This window comes from Thalassophryne amazonica, chromosome 7, assembly GCF_902500255.1.
Source record: "Thalassophryne amazonica chromosome 7, fThaAma1.1, whole genome shotgun sequence".
NCBI lineage: Eukaryota > Metazoa > Chordata > Actinopteri > Batrachoidiformes > Batrachoididae > Thalassophryne > Thalassophryne amazonica.
This window is the reverse complement of record NC_047109.1, coordinates 120706711-120726651: the sequence shown is the minus strand read 5'-3', so window position 1 is coordinate 120726651 and position 19941 is coordinate 120706711. Positions and strand designations below refer to the sequence as shown.

The window sequence follows — 19941 nt, the reverse complement described above, 5'->3', positions numbered from 1 at the left end:
TATCATTCCACAGAGACGACTCTCACTAAAGTGATGAATGATCTTCTGCTTACAATGGATTCAGACACCACTACGGTTCTGGTGCTGTTAGATCTCAGTGCTGCATTTGATACAGTGAATCATCATATTCTACTTGATAGGCTGGAAAATCATTTTGGGATTACTGGGAGTGCCCTTGCATGGCTGATGTCATACTTGACCAGTCGTTCTCACTGTGTTTTGTACAGTAACACTACCTCTAACCTTAGTGACATGAAATTTGGGGTTCCACAGGGGTCCGTCTTAGGCCCCCTTCTTTTCTCCTTTTATATAGCACCCCTTGGGCACATATTGCAGTGTTTTGGGATTACCTTTCACTGCTATGCAGATGATACTCAGTTATACATGCCGATAACTGCTGGTAATCTCGTTCACGTAAAATCCTTAGAAGATTGCCTTGCAGCAGTGAGAAGTTGGATGTCTAGAAACTTCCTACTTTTAAACTCTGATAAGACTGAAATGATGGTTCTTGGTCCAGTGAGACATCGGCATTAATTTGACCAGTTAACACTCAGCCTCGGCTCATGTGTCATACATCACACTGACAAAGTGAGGAACCCTGGGGTAATTTTTGATCCTTCGTTGTCCTTTGACCTCCACATTAGAAATATTACTAGGAGTGCTTTCTTCCACCTGCAAAATATAGTGAAGATTCGTCCCATCCTGATGCAGAGACCCTGATCCATGCATTTATCTCTTCTAGGCTGGACTACTGCAATGTTCTATTTTCTGGTTTACTGCAGTCTAGCATTAGGGGTCTCCAATTGGTTCAAAATGCTGCTGCCAGACTTTTGACACGAAGCAGAAAGTTCGACCACATTACACCCATTTTAGCATCTCTTCACTGGCTTCCTGTCCCAGTGACATCAGATTTTAAGGTTCTGCTACTAACCTATAAAATTATTCATGGACTGGCACCTCCCTACCTAGCTGACCTAATTAAACCTTACGTACCTGCCCGGGCTTTACGTTCTCAGGGTGCAGGACTACTTTGTGTCCCTAAGGTGAATAAGAAGTCTGCGGGTCACAGAGCTTTCTCTTATTGTGCCCCTGTTCTGTGGAATGATCTCCCTGCATCAATAAAACAATCAGATTCTGTGGAGACTTTCAAGTCCAGACTTAAGACGCACTTATTTTCCCTTTCATATGGCTAGCATACTGGTATAGTTTTGTCTTACGCTTTTTACTCTTTGAATTCATTTATTAGTAATTGGAGCGGGCCGCGGCCTCAACTTTACCTAAATTCTGGGTCTTTTAGTGAAGTTTAGGGTTAGTGGCCGGCGATCACCTTAGTATTTCTCTGTTTTTCTTGTTGTTTAATGCTGACAAATTATACAATATATTTTGTCTTTCTGATGCCTGATTCTGTTTTTCTCTCTGTTTAAGGTGCAGCTCCATCCAGAGATGGGAGTTGTGTTCATGTTGGCGATCCTCCTGTCCTGTGCGCCAATAGCATTTCTTATATATTTGTCCGTGAATTGTTCTGTGAATTGTTCTGTAATTTATGTTTGTTTCATGGCCCAAGCAGAGGGTCCCCCCTTTGAATCTGGTCTGCTTGAGGTTTCTTCCTCAGAGGGAGTTTTTCCTTACCACTGTTGCTCTGGGGGTTGGTAAGGTTAGACCTTACCTGTGTGAAGCACTTTGAGGCAACTCTGTTGTGATTTGGCACTATATAAATTAATATAAATTGAAATTGAAAATTGAATGTTATGGAGTTATGAGGTAAAAGCAGCAAGAATGGTGACAAAGGTCAGTTTTAGTTTTTACAGGGGTCGCAAAAGTTAAAGCTGCTCCAATTTGGGTAAAAAATGATGCAAATTATTGGTTGAATTAGTCAGGTTTTAAAATTAACAGTTTGCATCATGTGTCACTCTTAGTTCATGTTATAGGGTAACATATGTCACATGTCATAGAATCCAATGGACATTGACCTTGTTTGACCTTTACTTGGATACCAAGCATTCAGCGCTGTCAAAACTATTCCATTTATTAATCCTATTAGCTCAACAATAATTTACATCACATTTTTACCATTGAAAGAATGTTTCAGTTATCTGCTGCACTTAATAAGCCATCAGAGCATGAACCAACTGCTGTCTGTTAGCTTAAACATGTGTATATAACACCCCCTGAATTAAAGGAGAAATGCTGCTTTTAACAACCTGGACCTCACTTTCTGGCATAAAATACATGTCATTTACTCACAATATAAGTTTGATGTCATTAGAAGTCCATAGTTCAACGACGTGTTCAGTTCAAATCTGAAGCAAACATGTTTCTTCTTCTACTAAGGTGGATTAGAGGATGGCGCCCACCGTGGCAACAGCCGTCGTGCTAGCTCCGTCCCTGGATGTCACGTTTTTGAGTCTTTTTATATTTTTTTCTTGCTTGTTTTCTCTCATTTCCAAATCTCATGCACTACAGACCTATGACAGACAGGCACTACTGGGCATTGCTCTGCATAGCTCTGTCTTTACTGGATATATTCCACCGGAACTGCAGCTCATTGTCCGTGAGGAACGCCAGCATCGTAACACCCAGGAAGGCCCCAAAGCCTCGACCCCAAGTGAGGACGCAGACCCGAGGAAAGTGCTCCGCCGGCGGCGTCGGAAGCGGGGTAAGAGAGGCGGGCTTCATGTTCGGCTAAAGGCACGTCCGAGTAAGCCACCGCTCCCCAGCCTGCTGCTGGCTAACGTACGGTCGCTGGAAAACAAACTGGACGAGTTGCGGGCGAGGATTACAGCACAGAGAGAGACTAGACAGTGTTGTGCTTTGATTTTCACCGAGACTTGGCTCACAGAGACCGTCCCGGACTCTGCCGTTCAGCTGGAAACACATTCATTGTTCCGAGGGACAGGACAGCGGATTCCGGTAAGAGCGCAGGAGGAGGTGTGTGTGTTTATATAAATAACTCTTGGTGTAGAAATGCTCGGACTGTACAGAAATACTGCTCACCTGATCTGGAGTTTCTATTACTGGAATGTCGCCCCTTTTATCTACCGAGGGAGTTTACCAGTGTATTTTTAGCTGCTGTTTACATCCACCCAGGCGCTAACTACACAACAGCACTCAGTAAACTGCATGACGTCATCAGCGTGACAGAGACCGCTCACCCAGACGCTGTTTGCATAATCGTCGGAGATTTTAACAAGGGCAACCTAAAGACTGTACTCCCCAAATACTACCAGCATGTGGACATTCCCACCAGGGGTAAAAATATATTGGACCACGCATACAGTAATATCCGTGGCGCTCTGAGGGCAGCACCACGCCCCTCATTTGGCAGCTCTGACCACATCTCTTTGTTCCTGTACCCAGCTTACAGACAGAGACTTAAACAATCGAATCCTGTCACCAGACAGGTGCAGCTATGGTCACCAGAGGTTGAGAGCACTCTGCAGGACTGTTTTGCTAAAACAGACTGGGATGTGTTTAGAACCGCGGCCATCCAGGAGGATTCTTCTGTTAGCGTAGTAGAATATGCTGAGTATGTATCTGGGTATATCAGCACCTGTGTTGAGAACATCATACCCACCATACAAGTCAAGAAGTTCCCCAACCAGAAGCCCTGGATTAATACCGAGGTACTGCGCTTACTGCGTGCTCGCACTGCTGCATTTAAATCTGGCAACGAGGCTGAGCGCAAAGCCGCACAATATAGACTGAAGAAGGCCATAAGAGCGGCCAAGAGGCAGCATAGAGAGAAGACAGAGAACTTCTACTCCAATGCTGACCCCAGGAGGATGTGGCAAGGTCTGAACCACATCTCAGACTTCAGAACCGGCTCCAGGACCACCACCATCAGCTCTTCAGACAGCCTCCTGGAAGACCTCAATGTGTTCTACTCACGCTTTGAGAGCTCCACCTCCACCTGTACCACATCCATAGATCATACACACACTTCGGCTGCCCAACCTCCCTCCTCCCCTCTCGTTATCACACCAGCCCAGGTACACAGAGCACTGAGGACTATTCGGCTCCGGAAAGCTGTTGGCCCGGATAACATACCTGGTCGTGCCCTCAGAGCGTGTGCCAACAAGCTGACTGACGTTCTTACCTCCATCTTCAACCTTTCCCTCAGTCAATGCACTGTTCCCACCTGCTACAAGACCACCACCATCATCCCCCTCCCCAAGAAGAACCCCCCATCTTGCCTGAATGACTATAGGCCAATGGCACTCACTCCAATCATTATGAAGTGTTTTGAGAGAGTGGTACTGTCATACATTCAGGGCTGCATACCGGACATCACAGACCCCCTGCAGTACGCTTACAGGCACAACAGGTCAACTTCGGATGCCATTGCCGCCGCCCTGCACGCCTCCCTCTCCCACCTGGAAAATAAAGACTCTTACATCAGAGTACTTTTCATTGACTACAGCTCTGCTTTCAACACGGTCATCCCTCACAAACTCACCTACAAATTGTCTGCCCTTGGACTCCACCCCACCCTCTGTGACTGGCTTCTGGACTTTCTGACTGGCAGACCACAGTCTGTCAAGATTGGGAATAAGACCTCAGCCAGCATCACCACCAACATCGGTACCCCGCAGGGCTGCGTCCTCAGCCCTATTCTCTACACCCTCTTCACCTACGACTGTGCCGCCTCTCACCCCGACAACACCATCATAAAGTTTGCTGACGACACTGCTGTGATTGGACGCATCACCGGCGGAGACGAAGCAGCTTACAGGAGGGAGGTGGAAGGCCTGGTGACGTGGTGTGGAGTCAACAACCTCACCCTGAACACAGATAAAACCAAGGAAATGATAGTGGACATAAGGAGGGAGAGGGAACCTCATCAGCCACTGTCTATCCAAGGCTGCAAGTTGGAGAGAGTGAGCAGCTTTAAATATCTGGGGGTCCACATCAGTAGTGACCTCACTTGGACACTTAACACCACACAGGTGGTAAAGAAGGCTCAGCAGCGGCTGTACTTCCTGAGGAGGCTGAGGAAATCTGGCATGTCACCCAAGATTCTCAGCAACTTCTACAGCTGCATCATTGAGTCCATTCTCACCACCTCGATTACTGCGTGGTATGGCAGCTCAACGGTGAATGACCGCAAACGCCTGCAGAAAGTAGTGAAGACCGCATCAAAGATCACGAGGACGCCACTACCATCTCTGCAGAGCATCTACCATCGGAGAGTCCACAATAGAGCTGCCGCCATCATAAAGACCCTACACATCCCCAATACGGACTGTTCACACTGCTGCCTTCAGGACGGAGGTTCAGGAGTGTGAAATGCAAAACCACCCGCTTCAAAAACTCTTTCTACCCCACTGCCATCAGACTGCTGAATGCTGCTAAGGACTGAGCAGACCCCCTGGGGTCACTTCACACTGTTACTGCACCTTACTGTTACTTTACTGTTAACTGTTAATACTTGAATCTTGCTATTTGCACATTATTTCGTTTCACTTCATACTGTAACTGCACCTTTATTGTTACTTTACTTTTTAATGCTTAATGCTTTTAATGCTTTTTTTTTTTAATGCCTATTTTGACTATTATTATAGACACCCGGTGAGAGCAGCAAAGAAGAGAATTTCATTGCACAGGGAAATACGTTTCTTACTGTACATATGACAATAAACCTTTTGAACCTTTTTGAACCTTAGAACTTTTTGTGGTACACAGCACCAACTACTGGACAAGAGGAACCTAGCAGTCGATGTGACTCACTAATTTCAAAATGCAGGTCTGCTCAACCAGACGTGTGGTGCTGTGACATGTCAATCATCTGTGTCCAATCAGATTTCAGGAGAGTCCAGTGAAACCCCAGCCTCTGCTCTTGCTCCACCCATGCCAGGAAGTGTTCAACATTTGACATTTCCTGTTTCACTGTTGACTCAAAATTTGGCACCTACTGTTTCACTGTGAACTTGCCACTGAGTTCCCGGGAGATTCCATGGGATCTTGTTTGTCAGTCCAGGAAGTGTTTGACATTTGACATTTCCTGTTTCACTGTGGATTCAAAATTTGGCACTTCCTGTTTGGGCTGCAACTGAAGCTCATAATGTGTATACAGTTGTATGTAAAAATTTGGGCCCCTCTGATCATTTCCATGATTTTGCTTTATAAATCATTGTTTTGTTTTTTTTTGTTTTTTGTTTTTTTGGATCAGCAATTTCAGTTAAATATATCATATAGCAGACAAACACAGTGATTTTGAGAAGTGAAATGAAGTTTATAGGATTTACAGAAAGTGTGCAATAATTCTTTAAAAAAAATACATCAATATTCAGTAGATCCTCCTTTTACAGAAATAACAGCCTCTAAACGCTTCCTATAGCTTCCAATGAGAGTCTGGATTCTAGTTGAAGGTATTTTGGACCATTCTTCTTGACAAAACATCTCAAGTTTGGTGGTCTCTGAGCATGGACAGCCCACTTAAAATCACATCACAGATTTTCAATAATATTCAGGTCTGGGGACTGAGATGGCCATTCCAGAACATTGGACTTGTTCCTCTGCATGAGTGCCTTAGTAGATTTTGAGCAGTGTTTAGGGTCATTGTCTTGTTAAAAGATCAGGCCCTGCACAACTTCAACTTTGTCACTGATTCATGAACATTGTTCTCAAGACTCTGCTGATATTGACTGGAATCCATGTGACCCTCAACTTTAACAAGATTCCCAGTACCTGTACTGACCACACAGCCCCACAGCAGGATGGAACCACCTCCAAATTTTACTGTAGGTAGCAAGTGTTTTCTTGGAATGCTGTGTTCTTTTTCAGCCATGCATACCGCCCCTTCTTATGTCAAATAACTCAATTTTAGTTTCATCAGTCCACAGCACCTTATCCAAAATGAAGCTGGCTTGTCCAATGTGCTTTAGCATACTTCAAGCGACTCTGTTTGTGTGTGTAGTTATGTGTCGGACGCAGCCGGAGAAGAACCGACCAGCGTTTGAAGGACCCAGTATAAAATAAGCAGAGCACGGTACAAAGGATAACAGAGTTTAATGAACATAACAGTGCTGTGAAAAATACAAACAAATAAGTGCACGGTCTGGCGTGGCGGATTTGCGGTGTGCTCCCAGCAGCACAAACGGTCCGGAGCCAGAACCAGTTCGGACCCAAGGACCCCGCCGACACCCCCCAGGTGGCCGCGACAAACCGATGTCTGTGAAAGAAGGAATCATTATGTGAGTCCACACTCAACACACAGAGGAGAACGCTCAAAGGTGTACAAACAGCAAACACTTCCTGGCTTAATTGCAAATCAGCTTCCCACCCTGCAGGCATAGAACACCCTGTTCACAAAACTCCACTGCAGTGGAAGCTGATTTAAACGACCAACATACAGCTCAATATAATAAGGTGTGAGGGACACCACATTTACTGACTGTATAAATGTTAGTCACAAAATCTAACGTACCTCAGGAAGTGTGCTGACGAGCGTGAGACCTCACCCCCTCCTCTTTCACAGACCATGCATCAAACCTGGACGTTCTCTGCATCCACTGATGATGAGATGGCTCTTGAGACGACGATCTCACCTGTCTGGTCACAGGTCGAGTCTCTGGCAAATACACACTGTGTACTCCAGTCTTAAATGCCACCATGTTCCAATCCATGTAGATGCACCACAGCTGTGAGTCCTGACGAGCCGCAGGTGATCAGCCTCAGGTGATCAGGGTGAGGTCCTGATAAACTCAGCTACACAGCCACTCAGTCCCAAATGCAAGCCACCTGGAAGGAAAAACAAAAGACAGAAACAAAAAGGCAGCCAGGCCCCCCAGCCATACAACAGTGTACACAGAAAAGGCTTCTTCTGCATTACAGCATCATACAGCATCTCTTTGTACAAAGTGCTCTGTATAGTTGAACAATGCACAGACACAATCTGCAGCAAGATCATGTTGGAGGTCTGTGGAGCAGGTCTGTGGGTTGACTATGACTGTTCTCACCATCCTTCAGCTTATCTGAGATTTTTCTTGGCCTGCCACTTTGGGCCTTAACTAGTCCTGTGCCTGTGGTCTTCCATTTCCTCACTTTGTTCCTCACAGTGGAAACTGACAGCTGAAATCTCTGAGATAGCTTTTTGTGTCCTTCCTCTAAACCATGATGTTGAACAATCTTTGTTTTCAGGTCATTTGAGAGTTGTTTAGAGGCTCGCATGTTGCCACTCATTAGAAGAAATGCAAAGAGGAGAAACATTTGCAAATGGCCACCTTAAATACCCTTTCTCATGATTGGATTCACCTGTGTAAGGAGGTCAAGGGTCAGTGAACTTACCAAACCAATTTTGTGTTCCAATAATTAGTGCTAAATGTATTCAAATCAATAAAATGGCAAGGGTGCCCAAATTTATGCACCTGCCCAATTTTGTTTAAATACTTATTGCACACTTTATGTAAATACTAGAAACTTCATTTCACTTCTCAAATATCAGTGTGTTCGTCTGCTATATGATATATTTAACTGAAATTTCTGATTCAATTTCAATTTATTTTCATTTATATAGCGCCAAATCACAACAAGGTTGCCTCAAGGTGTTTCACACAAGTACGGTTTAACCTTACTAACCCCCAGAGCAACAGTGGTAAGGAAAAACTCCTTCTGAGGAAGAAACCTCAAGCAGACCAGACTGAAAGGGGTGACCCTCTGCTTGGGCCATGATACAGACGTAAATTATGAACCAATTCACAAAATGAACATACAGGAAAAGATGCTGGTGCACAGGATGGTTTCCGGAACAGATACCACACCCACCTCTGGATGGAGCTGCACCTCAAACAAAGAGAAAAGACAAAAAGCAGAATCAAGCATCAGAAAGACAACAAATACAGTGTAATTTGTTGACCCAGACAATGAATGATTTATAAAGGAAAATCATGAAAATTATCAGGGGTGCCCAAACTTTTGCATACAACTGCATATCGCAGACAATACGACCAAAGCTCTTCAGCATCTCACCATCTCATTTCGGTCCTTCAGACTTTTCTTTGAGTAAATGTACAACCCCATTCCAATGAATGTTGTGTAAAATGTAAATAAAAACAGAAGACAATGATTTTCAAATCCTCTTCAACCTATATTCAATTGAATACACCACAGAAACAAGATATTATATGTTCAACTGATAACTTTATTGTTTTGTGCAAATATTTGCTCATTTTGTAATGGATGCCTGCAACACGTTTCCAAAAAGCTGGGACAGTGGTATGTTTACCACTGTGTTACATCACCTTTCCTTCTAACAACACTCAAGAAGCGTTTGGGAACTGAGGACACTCATGATTGGGTATAAAAGGAACATCCCCAAAAGGCTCAGCCGTTCACAAGCAAAGATGGGGCAAGTTTCACCACTTTGTGAACAACTGCGTGAAAAAAATCATTCAACAGTTTAAGAACAATGTTTCTCAACGTTCAATTGCAAGGAATTTAGGGATTCCATGGGGGGTTAAGAGGGCCATAGTTCAGGGGTCTGTGGGCTTCGCCCCCCAGAAGCTGAGGTTTTTTAGCCATGCTAATGCTGCCCAGAACATTTACTGAAAAAAGTCTGAAGGACCTAAATGACATGATGAGATGCTGAAGAGCGTCACTCGTTAATGTGTATATGTCCGTGACATATACATATGAACTGATTACTGAACTGATAATTCACTGTTAGTCAACATTTATTGCTGAATTAACTAACTTGAACACATTAATAGCTGATTAACAAACACAACAACAAACCTCTTTAGTATTGATTGATGACTAAATATGAGTTAATGCTTAATTAACTGTTATCTAATGCTTCTTACTGCTTAACTCATGTCTATTAATGTGCCATGACATTATAAAGTGCTGCAAACAAACTGTGTCTCCTCAGTTTTGGTGCATTTTGACTAAAAGTAATTTCAGTTTGTCTTGGTGAGTTTCAGAATTGATCACACAAATATTATACAGATTAATCAATAATAATAAAAAAAATGTGTTAGTTTCCATCTTGAAGTCCAAAGTTACAAAATCAGAGAGAGAGAAAACTAAGAAAGGGACAGCAAGAGGTAATCCTCCTTTTTCCAGCTCCCTGGGGTGGTCTGTTCATACGCGGCCTCAAAGAGGGACAGAAAACACGTCACGGCCACAATGGGCCGACCCACCGGGGCTGCTGCACCCTGAGTGGCTGTGGGGGGTGCAGCTTTAAGCAGGCCTTTGAGTGGCCTAATTGCATTGGAATACAGCGGCCTGAGAGCCGGCTCAGATCATGGCGGGCTGCTGGAGGGGTGAGCACCCGCACCTCCACGCTCGCACTCACTAAAAGAGGCCAGCACAAAGCACACAATTAATGCTCACTCTCTCGTTAACTCTCTCCCCACGTTTTGTCCCCTTCTACATTTCTCTCATTCTTCTCCTTCACTGCCCATCTCTCTCTCCCTCCCTCCTCATCGGGTATGTCGTCACTCGCCCCCTGTATTAATCCTTCCATACAGCCTGTCAATCTCTCTCTCTCTTTGATGCACACAACAATTACAGTAAAGATGAAAGCTGTGGGACGACCGCACTCATTAGACTTGCAGCTGGCCATCACCAGAAATACGAATATCTAAACTCATCCAGAGTAGACTCAACCGACTATTTGAAGTGATAGTTAGTAGTCAACTGATCATCACCACCGATAATTAGGAGCCGACCGATTATCTGCACCGATAATTAGTAGTCAACCGATTATCGGCACCGATAATTAGTAGTCAACCGATTATCGGCACCGATAATTAGGAGTCAACCGATTATCTGCACCGATAATTAGTAGTCAACCGATTATGGCACCGATAATTAGGAGCTGACCGATTATCTGCATCAATATTTAGTAGTTAACAGATTATCTGCACTGCTAATTAGGAGTCAATGATTATCTGCACCGATAATTAGTAGTCAACCGATTATCTGCACCGATAATTAGGAGCCGACCGATTATCTGCACCGATAATTAGTAGTCAACCGATTATCACCACCGATAATTAGGAGTCGACCGATTATCTGCACCGATAATTAGGAGCCGACCGATTATCTGCACCGATAATTAGGAGTCAACCGATTATCTGCACTGATAATTAGTAGTCAACTGATTATCTGCACCGATAATTAGTAGTCAACCGATTATGGCACCGATAATTAGGAGCTGACCGATTATCTGCACCAATATTTAGTAAACAGATTATCTGCACTGATAATTAGGATGTCAACGATTATCTGCACTGCTAATTAGTAGTCAACCGATTATCGGCACCGATAATTAGGAGTCAACCAATTATCTGCACCGATAATTAGGAGCTGACCGATTGTCAACCTGGTCAATTATCTGTACCGATAATCCTTATACATATATATATATATATACATATATATATATATATATATATGTATATATATGGAGAAGGTTATGTGATCATCAGTGGGGGGGGGGTTGATTAGTTTTTGATTATTATAATTTTGGCTAAATGTCATCATGTCATGTAAGAGCTGCTTGAATTTTGATGGCAATCTGAATCTGCCTCAAATATTTTCTTTCATCGTTCTTCAACATTGCAAAAGAGGATTCACGTGTAGCTGATTTTGCAGGATTGTCAGAATCACAATCAGTCAGTGTGCGCGTGCCGGGAATTGGACTCTGGTTTTGTGTAGCTCTCGTGGTAATTATGTGGGACACATTAAGTAGGACGTTGTGCAAAAGTCATCATATAGTATATCTACAGTAAGGTGTGACGATGATGTAGGAGGTGTTTTTAGTGTCTGTGTGTCGTCTGCTCCTCTGCTTATGTGTGTCATAGCTGTTGTTACAGAAGTATAAATCTTAGAGTGACGTGTACATTAGCAGTCATAACATGTTCATCTGGGTGACTGGCTGGGGGAGAAACTATTCTTGTGTCTGTTCTTGGCTTTATGATGTCACAAAGATCTGATAGTGAAAGAATTTAGAATCATGACTTCTTTTTTAAGTGTCTCCACATTCACCCAAGTGTCTACAATTCCCCCAAAGTTGCTGTTTTTTTTTTTTATTCTCAGTGTCAAAAAAAAAAAAAAAAGACATCATCTCACAATGATTAGGAAGTTGATGAACAGAATCATTCTGAGTTTGATCAAGATCTCCCTCAAAATGTATTCTGGTCTCAGTCAGAGGACCATTTCTCCAAAACCTTCACTGAAATGCATCTCTTACTTTTTTTACATATTGTGTACATGAGTGGGTGGGGCCTCATAGCTCCACCCTCCTCTATTATCAGACGTATTAACAATGATGCACCTGCTGTTGTGAAACACGGAGTCTCAATCAGGTCACCAGTCGCCCAAAATCAAACTGTCGTACAGAGACTCCAAAACGAGGCGTATCTGAAAATCAGATTCCAGAGCATCCGGAGGAACGCTCACAGCAGACAAACTTCAAACTGCTTTACTCCAGGACGCTGATGTCACGTGGTGAGACGTCTCTGGAGAGCTCCAGGGATCTGATTGGATAATGAGGGTCTGTTTTCCGTTTAATGATTCACACACATTTGGCATAAAAACGAATAACTGCAGTCGTTTCAAGTCTGTTTTGTACAAACGACACGTTGCATTTACTGTACATTTGAGGATTTGTGAATTATTGCTCGCACTTCCTGCAAAACATTTTACGATGTTTGTAAAGGTTGAGGGGATCTGACTGCGGCACACAGGAGGCGGGACTAGACTGGCAGTCCGCCTGGGTGGTTGGCAGTTAGAACCCGGAACAGTTCTGTGGCATGGTGGACTCTGTGACACGCAGCACCGGTGCGTGCTATTGGACCGGACCTCACAACACTGTTTTCAGTAGAAAAAGAATGTTTCTTCTTATTTATTATGTAGGAATTTGTAGTTAGCCACAGTGTTTTGAATGCTAACGCTGTAAGAGCAGAATGCAAACGCTACACGCTTTTGTGCATGAACTGCTACGAGTGCCGTTTACCTGCCAGACAGCAGGTACGGCGGGTGGCGTGCAGCGCCTGATCCTCACCCCCAGAAACCAAAAGATGTCCTCGACACGCTGGGTTTCCTGATTAGAGCATCTGCTCCAACACATGAGGGTGAGATCTTGACTCGGCACAGGTTGCCTTTGCACCATGACTCAGGTTGTAATGTAACGGGACCCGGCGGGTACGGTGGCATGCAGTGAGTCAACCTCACTCCTTGACAACAAAACACCTTCTGGAAACAGATGGTAGAAGTGTTGGGTTTTAGTCTCTTTGTGAGATCATCTGCCTCCTGTGCTCAAGCTTGTCACTTTGAGTCCACCGCTGTATAGACAGACACAACACAAGTTGCCTTGGTGCCATGACTCATGGGGGAGTGTGACAGACAGGGGGCGCTGTGCAAGGAGTAAATCTGACACTAAAAAAAAAAAATCTTTGAGTGGTGTTGGGTTTTGGCCTCATCGTTTCAGCATCTGTCCCCTTTCTGAGTTCAGTGAGTTGTGTTCAGGTCACAGTCCTTGAAGACGTAAATGGTTTTATTCTCAGTCTGAGATCATCTTTATGCTGAAGGTGCTTTTGGAAAAAAATGGACCAGGATCTGGAATAGATGTTTGTCCAACCAGCACCAGATGGTGTTGGATCAATTTATTTTATTTATTTATTTATTTTGCATCTTTAAATACAATTTTAAAACCTCATTTTACTGCAGACTGTATTTGACTTAATCTTCTATGAATGTCTGACACAACTGACAAACATGAAAGAAAAAAGGAGCAAATTTTTTTTTGCGGCACCATGTCAGTAAATTTTGGTTCGGATCCAGGTCAAGGATCAGGGACGAGACCCTTACAAAGACTTCTGTGTGAAGTTGCTGGTGGCGTGTTGCAGGCAGATGAACGCACTCTGTTGAGTCGTAGTTTGTTGCTGCAGCTTCGTCCTGCAGGTCCACTGAACGCTTCATTATTTGGGTTAATGCACTCAGACATTATGATACAGATCCTCCTCCGCTTTGGACTTAAGTGTCGTCCTTTTTAAATGGGACTCAGTAGACTGTGTTTGGAACAATTAATTTTAAAACATATGATATTTAACAGCCTGTCCTTTGATTTTCTTTATTAGACGAGCCGTGTCTTAATAAAATCTAATTATTTCCGCTCGCAGGACGCTTTCTGGTAAGAAATTGGCAGAGGGATGTGGGCTGATGTATGGGGAGACAGTTCCCTAATTAGAGTGTTAGAAATTGAATCTTTACAGCACACGGGTCATATAATTATCCTACTGTTAATTTAACGCTTACATTCTCTGCTGTTCATTTTTATTCCCTTAAATGCACTTTGGCAGTGGTCCTCGGTGCTCTGCAGTGGCTTTTACTGTGGAAGAAGAGATGCTGTGGCCCCTCTGAGTGATGGAACAAGTGAGGACCCTGCAGTCCAAATAACAAGCCTCGCATCATTTATGCATTGTTAAGCCATGTAATTGAAACGAGCCATAGTTTGCATATTACACCATTAAAATAATGTGCTTTGAGTTTCTCCCAACACGACTATTTAAGCTTGTGTGGTGATGTGGTAATTCCTTGAATTACAGCCTAATTACCACAATGTTCTTTTGATTTGGCCGATTTCAATGTTACGCCACAATAATGTTCAACATTATGAATTAGTGAAGCATGCCTGGAAACTTTCCCTTATATGCCTCCACTCGTACCCGCGTCATGTACTCTCAGCATCAACACTTCTATGGACAAAAAAGATCATTAGCAGATATCTGAAGTGACATATAGACCCAACCCACAAAATATGGGAAAAAATGCATTTATGGGGGGGGGGTCTGATTATATCAAAAAAACTTCCTAGTAAACATTTTCCAAACAGCACAGACATTACAGACGTTTAATTACAGTAGATTTCATACTATTAGTTCTTGGAATAAAAGTCTCATCTGCTCATTTGAATGTGGTGGCAGCTTCTAATCTTGTTTGTTTGTTTGTTTCATGGTGGAATAAACATTCATTTTTGGACTGCACATCATATCTTTAAAGGATTACTAAACTCAGCATTTGATTTTAAATGTTTTTTAATTTTATTTTACTTTGTTCGTAGGTCTTTTAAAAGAACATCAAATAATATCAAACTGACCTGCGTTGGTCACGAGCTCACGTGTTGCACGTGAAGTGTCCCTTTGAATAAATTACAATCACTTGTGCTTTTTCATTGTGTAAGTGCACAAAATATCTGCATCATGAGCTTTGATTTTTTTTTTTTCAAATGTGCCTTGATAATTGCTTTTTTATTGCCTTTTAATTTTAATGCTAACTTCAAACTATTACATAAAACATTTAATTAAAGCTTCAGTCCTGTTATAAATGGCACAAATTGAAAGAACTCCCTCGGCTGATTTATAGGTTTAATTTGTGGACAGTTTTTCTTTGGTGGATTGAATTTTTATACGTTCTGATCCATACATCCAAACTAAACCTGGTGCTAATATTCCTCTGGAGGAAAGGATTTCTTTCCTACTTTGGTTTGTAATTTTTGCTTTATCTCACTGGCTTTCTGGTCCCCCTGGTCTTTTTGCACATGTCCATCCCCAGCTCCCGCGCCCTCCTTTATCCCGGCCGGGGCTTTGTCCCTGCAGCACAGAGGCCTTTAGACAGTCCAGGACTCGGGTGGGGGAGCCGCTGTGGCACGACTGCTGTTGTTTCATTTACCTCTCCCTATGGCAACCAGCAGTGGTGGGCCAGGAATGTCCCCTCTTTGGACAAAGTCCTCATCCCTGAAGCTGCACTTTCGGGGGGACGACAGCTGGGATGGAGCTCTGCCCTCGCACCCTGAGCTGGAGGCCTGAATGTAGACTTAATCCGCCTCTTTACTATCTACCTTCACTTTCTGCATGATAGAGAAGCTTTTTCAAAGGTATTAACTCAAAGATAGAACTTTAATTTAAAATAGCATCCTTAAGCAGAGCTGAAACCAAACATTTACCGCATCAAACAGTGGATTTAAGGAACATTTGTGTAATTGATTTAGATTATTTTTATGTTGAATAATATTATTTGAAAAGAGACCGTAGCCCCAAGCAGTTTGTTCACTCACTGTATAAGTTGATTTGCTGAATTTATGGAATGAAATGTTGCAGTTTGCGTCAAGAAATTTATTGACTAGTTTTGCCTGGAAAATAAACTTGGTGTCCCTAAAACTATAGGCACACCTGCTCATTAGAATTCAACCCAACCCAAAGTGCTGAAACGAATCCAGACTTTACAGACACCTTGTGAGAGAACTGTCCAATAAATGATGTTCCAAAAAAAAAAAAAAAAGCTACAAATTACCAGGTGGATAAAAAAAATTGCACCTCCATGAGCACGGCACTCTGTGAGCTTATACACAAAAGTTACCCTGAATTTTTTTTTTACATTAAATAATGATAAAAATTTGTAAATTCATTGCACTTTCTTAAAATGTTCTTTAACCTCAAAATGAAAACAACTGATTCAATCGCATATCTGCATACATGGTTGAATATAACTGAAGTGTTTCACAGCATGTGGAGTTTGATGAGTCAGAGAACAGATACAAGAAAGTATCCAATAGATAGAAAAGTTCAATCAAATCAATCAATAAAAACAGCAAAAGACTACAACAATATTTGTAACTTCATTTAGACAATATAGATGTTTACACATTATGATTAAAGAACATCATTTTATTATTTGTTGCTATTTTGCATGGAAAATTTTGACTTTTAATTATACATGAGATCTAATAAAATATTCTAATTTTCACAAGGTCTAAATTATTTTACATGAAAAAACAGCTTTTTAAATCTCTCTCTATACACACACACACACACACACACACACACACACACACACACACACACACACACACATATATATATATATATATATATATATATATATATATATATTCCATGGGTGCTGCAGCCCACTCTCACACTTCTGCATATATTTAAGTATTTGACGTCGATTGCTTGTGTCATTTGTTTTTGTTTTGGGTGTTTAAAGGTGTTTCTAATATTTTGTCTCCCTTTTACATATATGAAGAAGTAAAATCGTGTATATAAATGGTGTTGATTTGTTTTTCGTCTTTACGTGTAGAGGTGTGCCTAATTTTTAGGTCACTGACACTTTTCGAACATGTCTCAGTGTTTAAAAGATGGAAGGTGATTGTCATTAACAACTTGAAGAAACAGCAGTTTAAAACGCTGCCACTTTTTAAAGTAATGTGAATCTAAGCACGCACGCACGCACACACACACACACACACCTAAAGTTCAATGCCAACAACATCCAGTTTAACTGATTACCATTCTGATACAAGATCTTTTTTTTTCCATTAATAAATCTGATTTGTTTCAACAGTGTCCACGTTATGCGTTTTGCAGCTTGGTGACATTTTTAATGATATTAAGATTATTTCTCCTGCAGCTCTGGGCGGTTTAATCCACACTGCGTGCCCACGGGTGATTTTACGCTTTAAATAACACTTTATGTTACATTTTCGGCCAGAAAAAAAAAAAAAATCGACTGCATGTCAGAAATAAACGAAATGTTAATTGATGGTCACTGTTCTAAATGCAGTAACGAAAATGTTGTATACAATAATATAATAAGACAAATCGATACAGCATCTCTGCAAGAATACCAACGAGCCCTGCTGCCTCCAGCAGTAGCATTTTTTTCTTGTATTTTGACCAAAAAAAAAAAAAAAAAAAATCACGCATTCAACAGTAACGCTGCACGTGTTCAAAGCGGCCGTTTGTTGTCGGTGTGTCGGTATTTACCTCACGTGTCGGTAAGAACAGATATACAGCGCCGATGATGACGACGGTGCTGATCCGGTGCCCGCTGCTCCCTCTGCCCGCGCTGCGCTTCGGTTCTCCGCGTCCACCGGAGCCTCCGCTCGCTCGCGCCTCTGCACGAAGACAGTGATGTTTGTGGAGGCTTCGCGGGAGCCAATCGCCGCGCCGTTACCCGTAGCAACCACGTCCATCATCTGTCGGCGTCCAATGGGCGGCGTAGGCGGGGCCGAGTCCAGGTGCGCCTCGGCGTCCACTTGGCAGAGCGCCTGAGAGCCGCCTGTGGGCAGCAGCGGATCTATCAAATGCGACCTTCCTGTAATCAGAGCGACCAGTCCGGCTCCGAGCGTCATGGCCACCGCAGCGTCTAACCACTACAGCATCCTCACCTCCAGCGCATCCATCGCGCACTCGGAGCCCGGCGGCATGCAGCAAGCCACAGCGTACCGGGACGCGCAGAGCCTGTTGCAGGGCGACTACCCGCTGCAGAGCAACAGCCACACGCTCAGCCACGCGCACCAGTGGATCACGGCGCTGTCCCACGGAGAGGCAGCGCCGTGGTCCACCAGCCCGCTCGGCACTGAGCAGGACATCAAACCCGCGGTGCAGGGCGCGCGGGACGACATGCACAACTCCAGCAGCAACCTGCAGCACCAGTCGCGGCCGCCCCACTTGGTGCACCAGACGCACGCGAACCACCACGACGCCCGGGCTTGGAGAACCACCACCGCGGCGCACATCCCGAGCATGGCGAGCACCAACGGCCAGAGCCTGATTTACTCGCAGCCGGGCTTCAGCGTCAACGGGCTGATCCCGGGCAGCGGCCAGGGGGGGCTGCACCACCACAACCTCAGAGACGGTCACGACGAGCACCACAGCCCGCACCTCAGCGAGCACCCCGCGTCCCAGCACCAGCACCGGCCGCAGAGCCACCACGACCACTCGGACGAGGACACGCCGACCTCGGACGACTTGGAGCAGTTCGCCAAGCAGTTCAAGCAGCGCAGAATCAAGCTGGGCTTCACTCAGGCGGACGTGGGACTCGCCCTGGGGACCCTGTACGGAAATGTGTTTTCGCAGACCACCATATGCAGGTTCGAGGCCCTGCAGCTCAGCTTCAAAAACATGTGCAAGCTGAAGCCTCTGTTGAACAAGTGGCTGGAGGAGGCGGACTCCACCTCCGGCAGCCCGACCAGCCTGGACAAAATCGCGGCGCAGGGCAGGAAAAGGAAAAAACGGACTTCGATCGAGGTGAGCGTAAAAGGAGCTTTGGAGAGCCATTTTTTGAAGTGCCCAAAACCGGCGGCGTCGGAAATAATCACACTGGCGGACAGTCTACACCTGGAGAAAGAAGTGGTCAGGGTTTGGTTTTGTAACAGGAGACAGAAGGAGAAACGCATGACGCCCCCCGGAGGAGCGGTGCCGGGGAGCGAGGATGTGTACGGAGACACGCCGCCGCACCACGGGGTCCAGACCCCGGTCCAATGAACTCTGCTGGGGTGCTCCTCCAGGACTCCTTTTTATTTATATATATAAATCACTGAACTCTATACATTGGCTGTTTTATGTATATTAGATTGCAGAGGGATCTGCAGTGAATATGTTTCAGAATAAATCAGGAGAGAAGACTCCAGAGGATACAAGCCCAGCACTGTGACTCCAGACGGCGCAGTTTTTAGGTGTAGCCCCTATTGTTGAATTCTAGATGACGAAAAAAAAGGGAGGAGGCGTCGAAAGAGGAGGTGGAACCGTGTTTTAGATAGACAAACCTGCCTGATGGTTCAGACACGCCACGTATTCCTGTGCGTAAAATGAAAGCGCGGCGCTGAGTTTTGTGCGTTCTGCGCTGTCGGCTGGCTGAAGGGTGGCGGGGCGGAGGAGCTACTTTAATGGCGTAAACTGGAGGCCAGCAAAGGGTCCAGTGGAGCCCAGCTGGAGGTGAGCATCGCCCGAGTCCCATCTGTCAGCCAGGAACCTTTCAAACCCACTGCAGGCCATTTAGTCACTATTATTATTATTATTATTGTTATCCTCATTATTACTTTCATATTTGGCCTGATTAACGGTGGTGTGTTAAATTTACAGTGACCTCCCTCGTAATAAAAGGTCGCTTATATTTTCATTGGTTAAATATTTTCCTCTCTCCACTAACGGC

General features: G+C 44.0%; 1 protein-coding gene across 1 annotated transcript; it reads left to right on the top strand.

The window, feature by feature from the left end:
• The first annotated feature begins 17995 nt into the window (after window positions 1-17995).
• pou3f2b (POU class 3 homeobox 2b) lies at window positions 17996-19498 on the top strand. The gene has a single exon (XM_034175436.1). It carries the CDS (start codon window positions 18138-18140, stop codon window positions 19272-19274), a length of 1137 nt encoding a protein of 378 aa, XP_034031327.1. The 5' UTR covers window positions 17996-18137; the 3' UTR covers window positions 19275-19498.
• The last annotated feature ends 443 nt before the right edge of the window (window positions 19499-19941 follow it).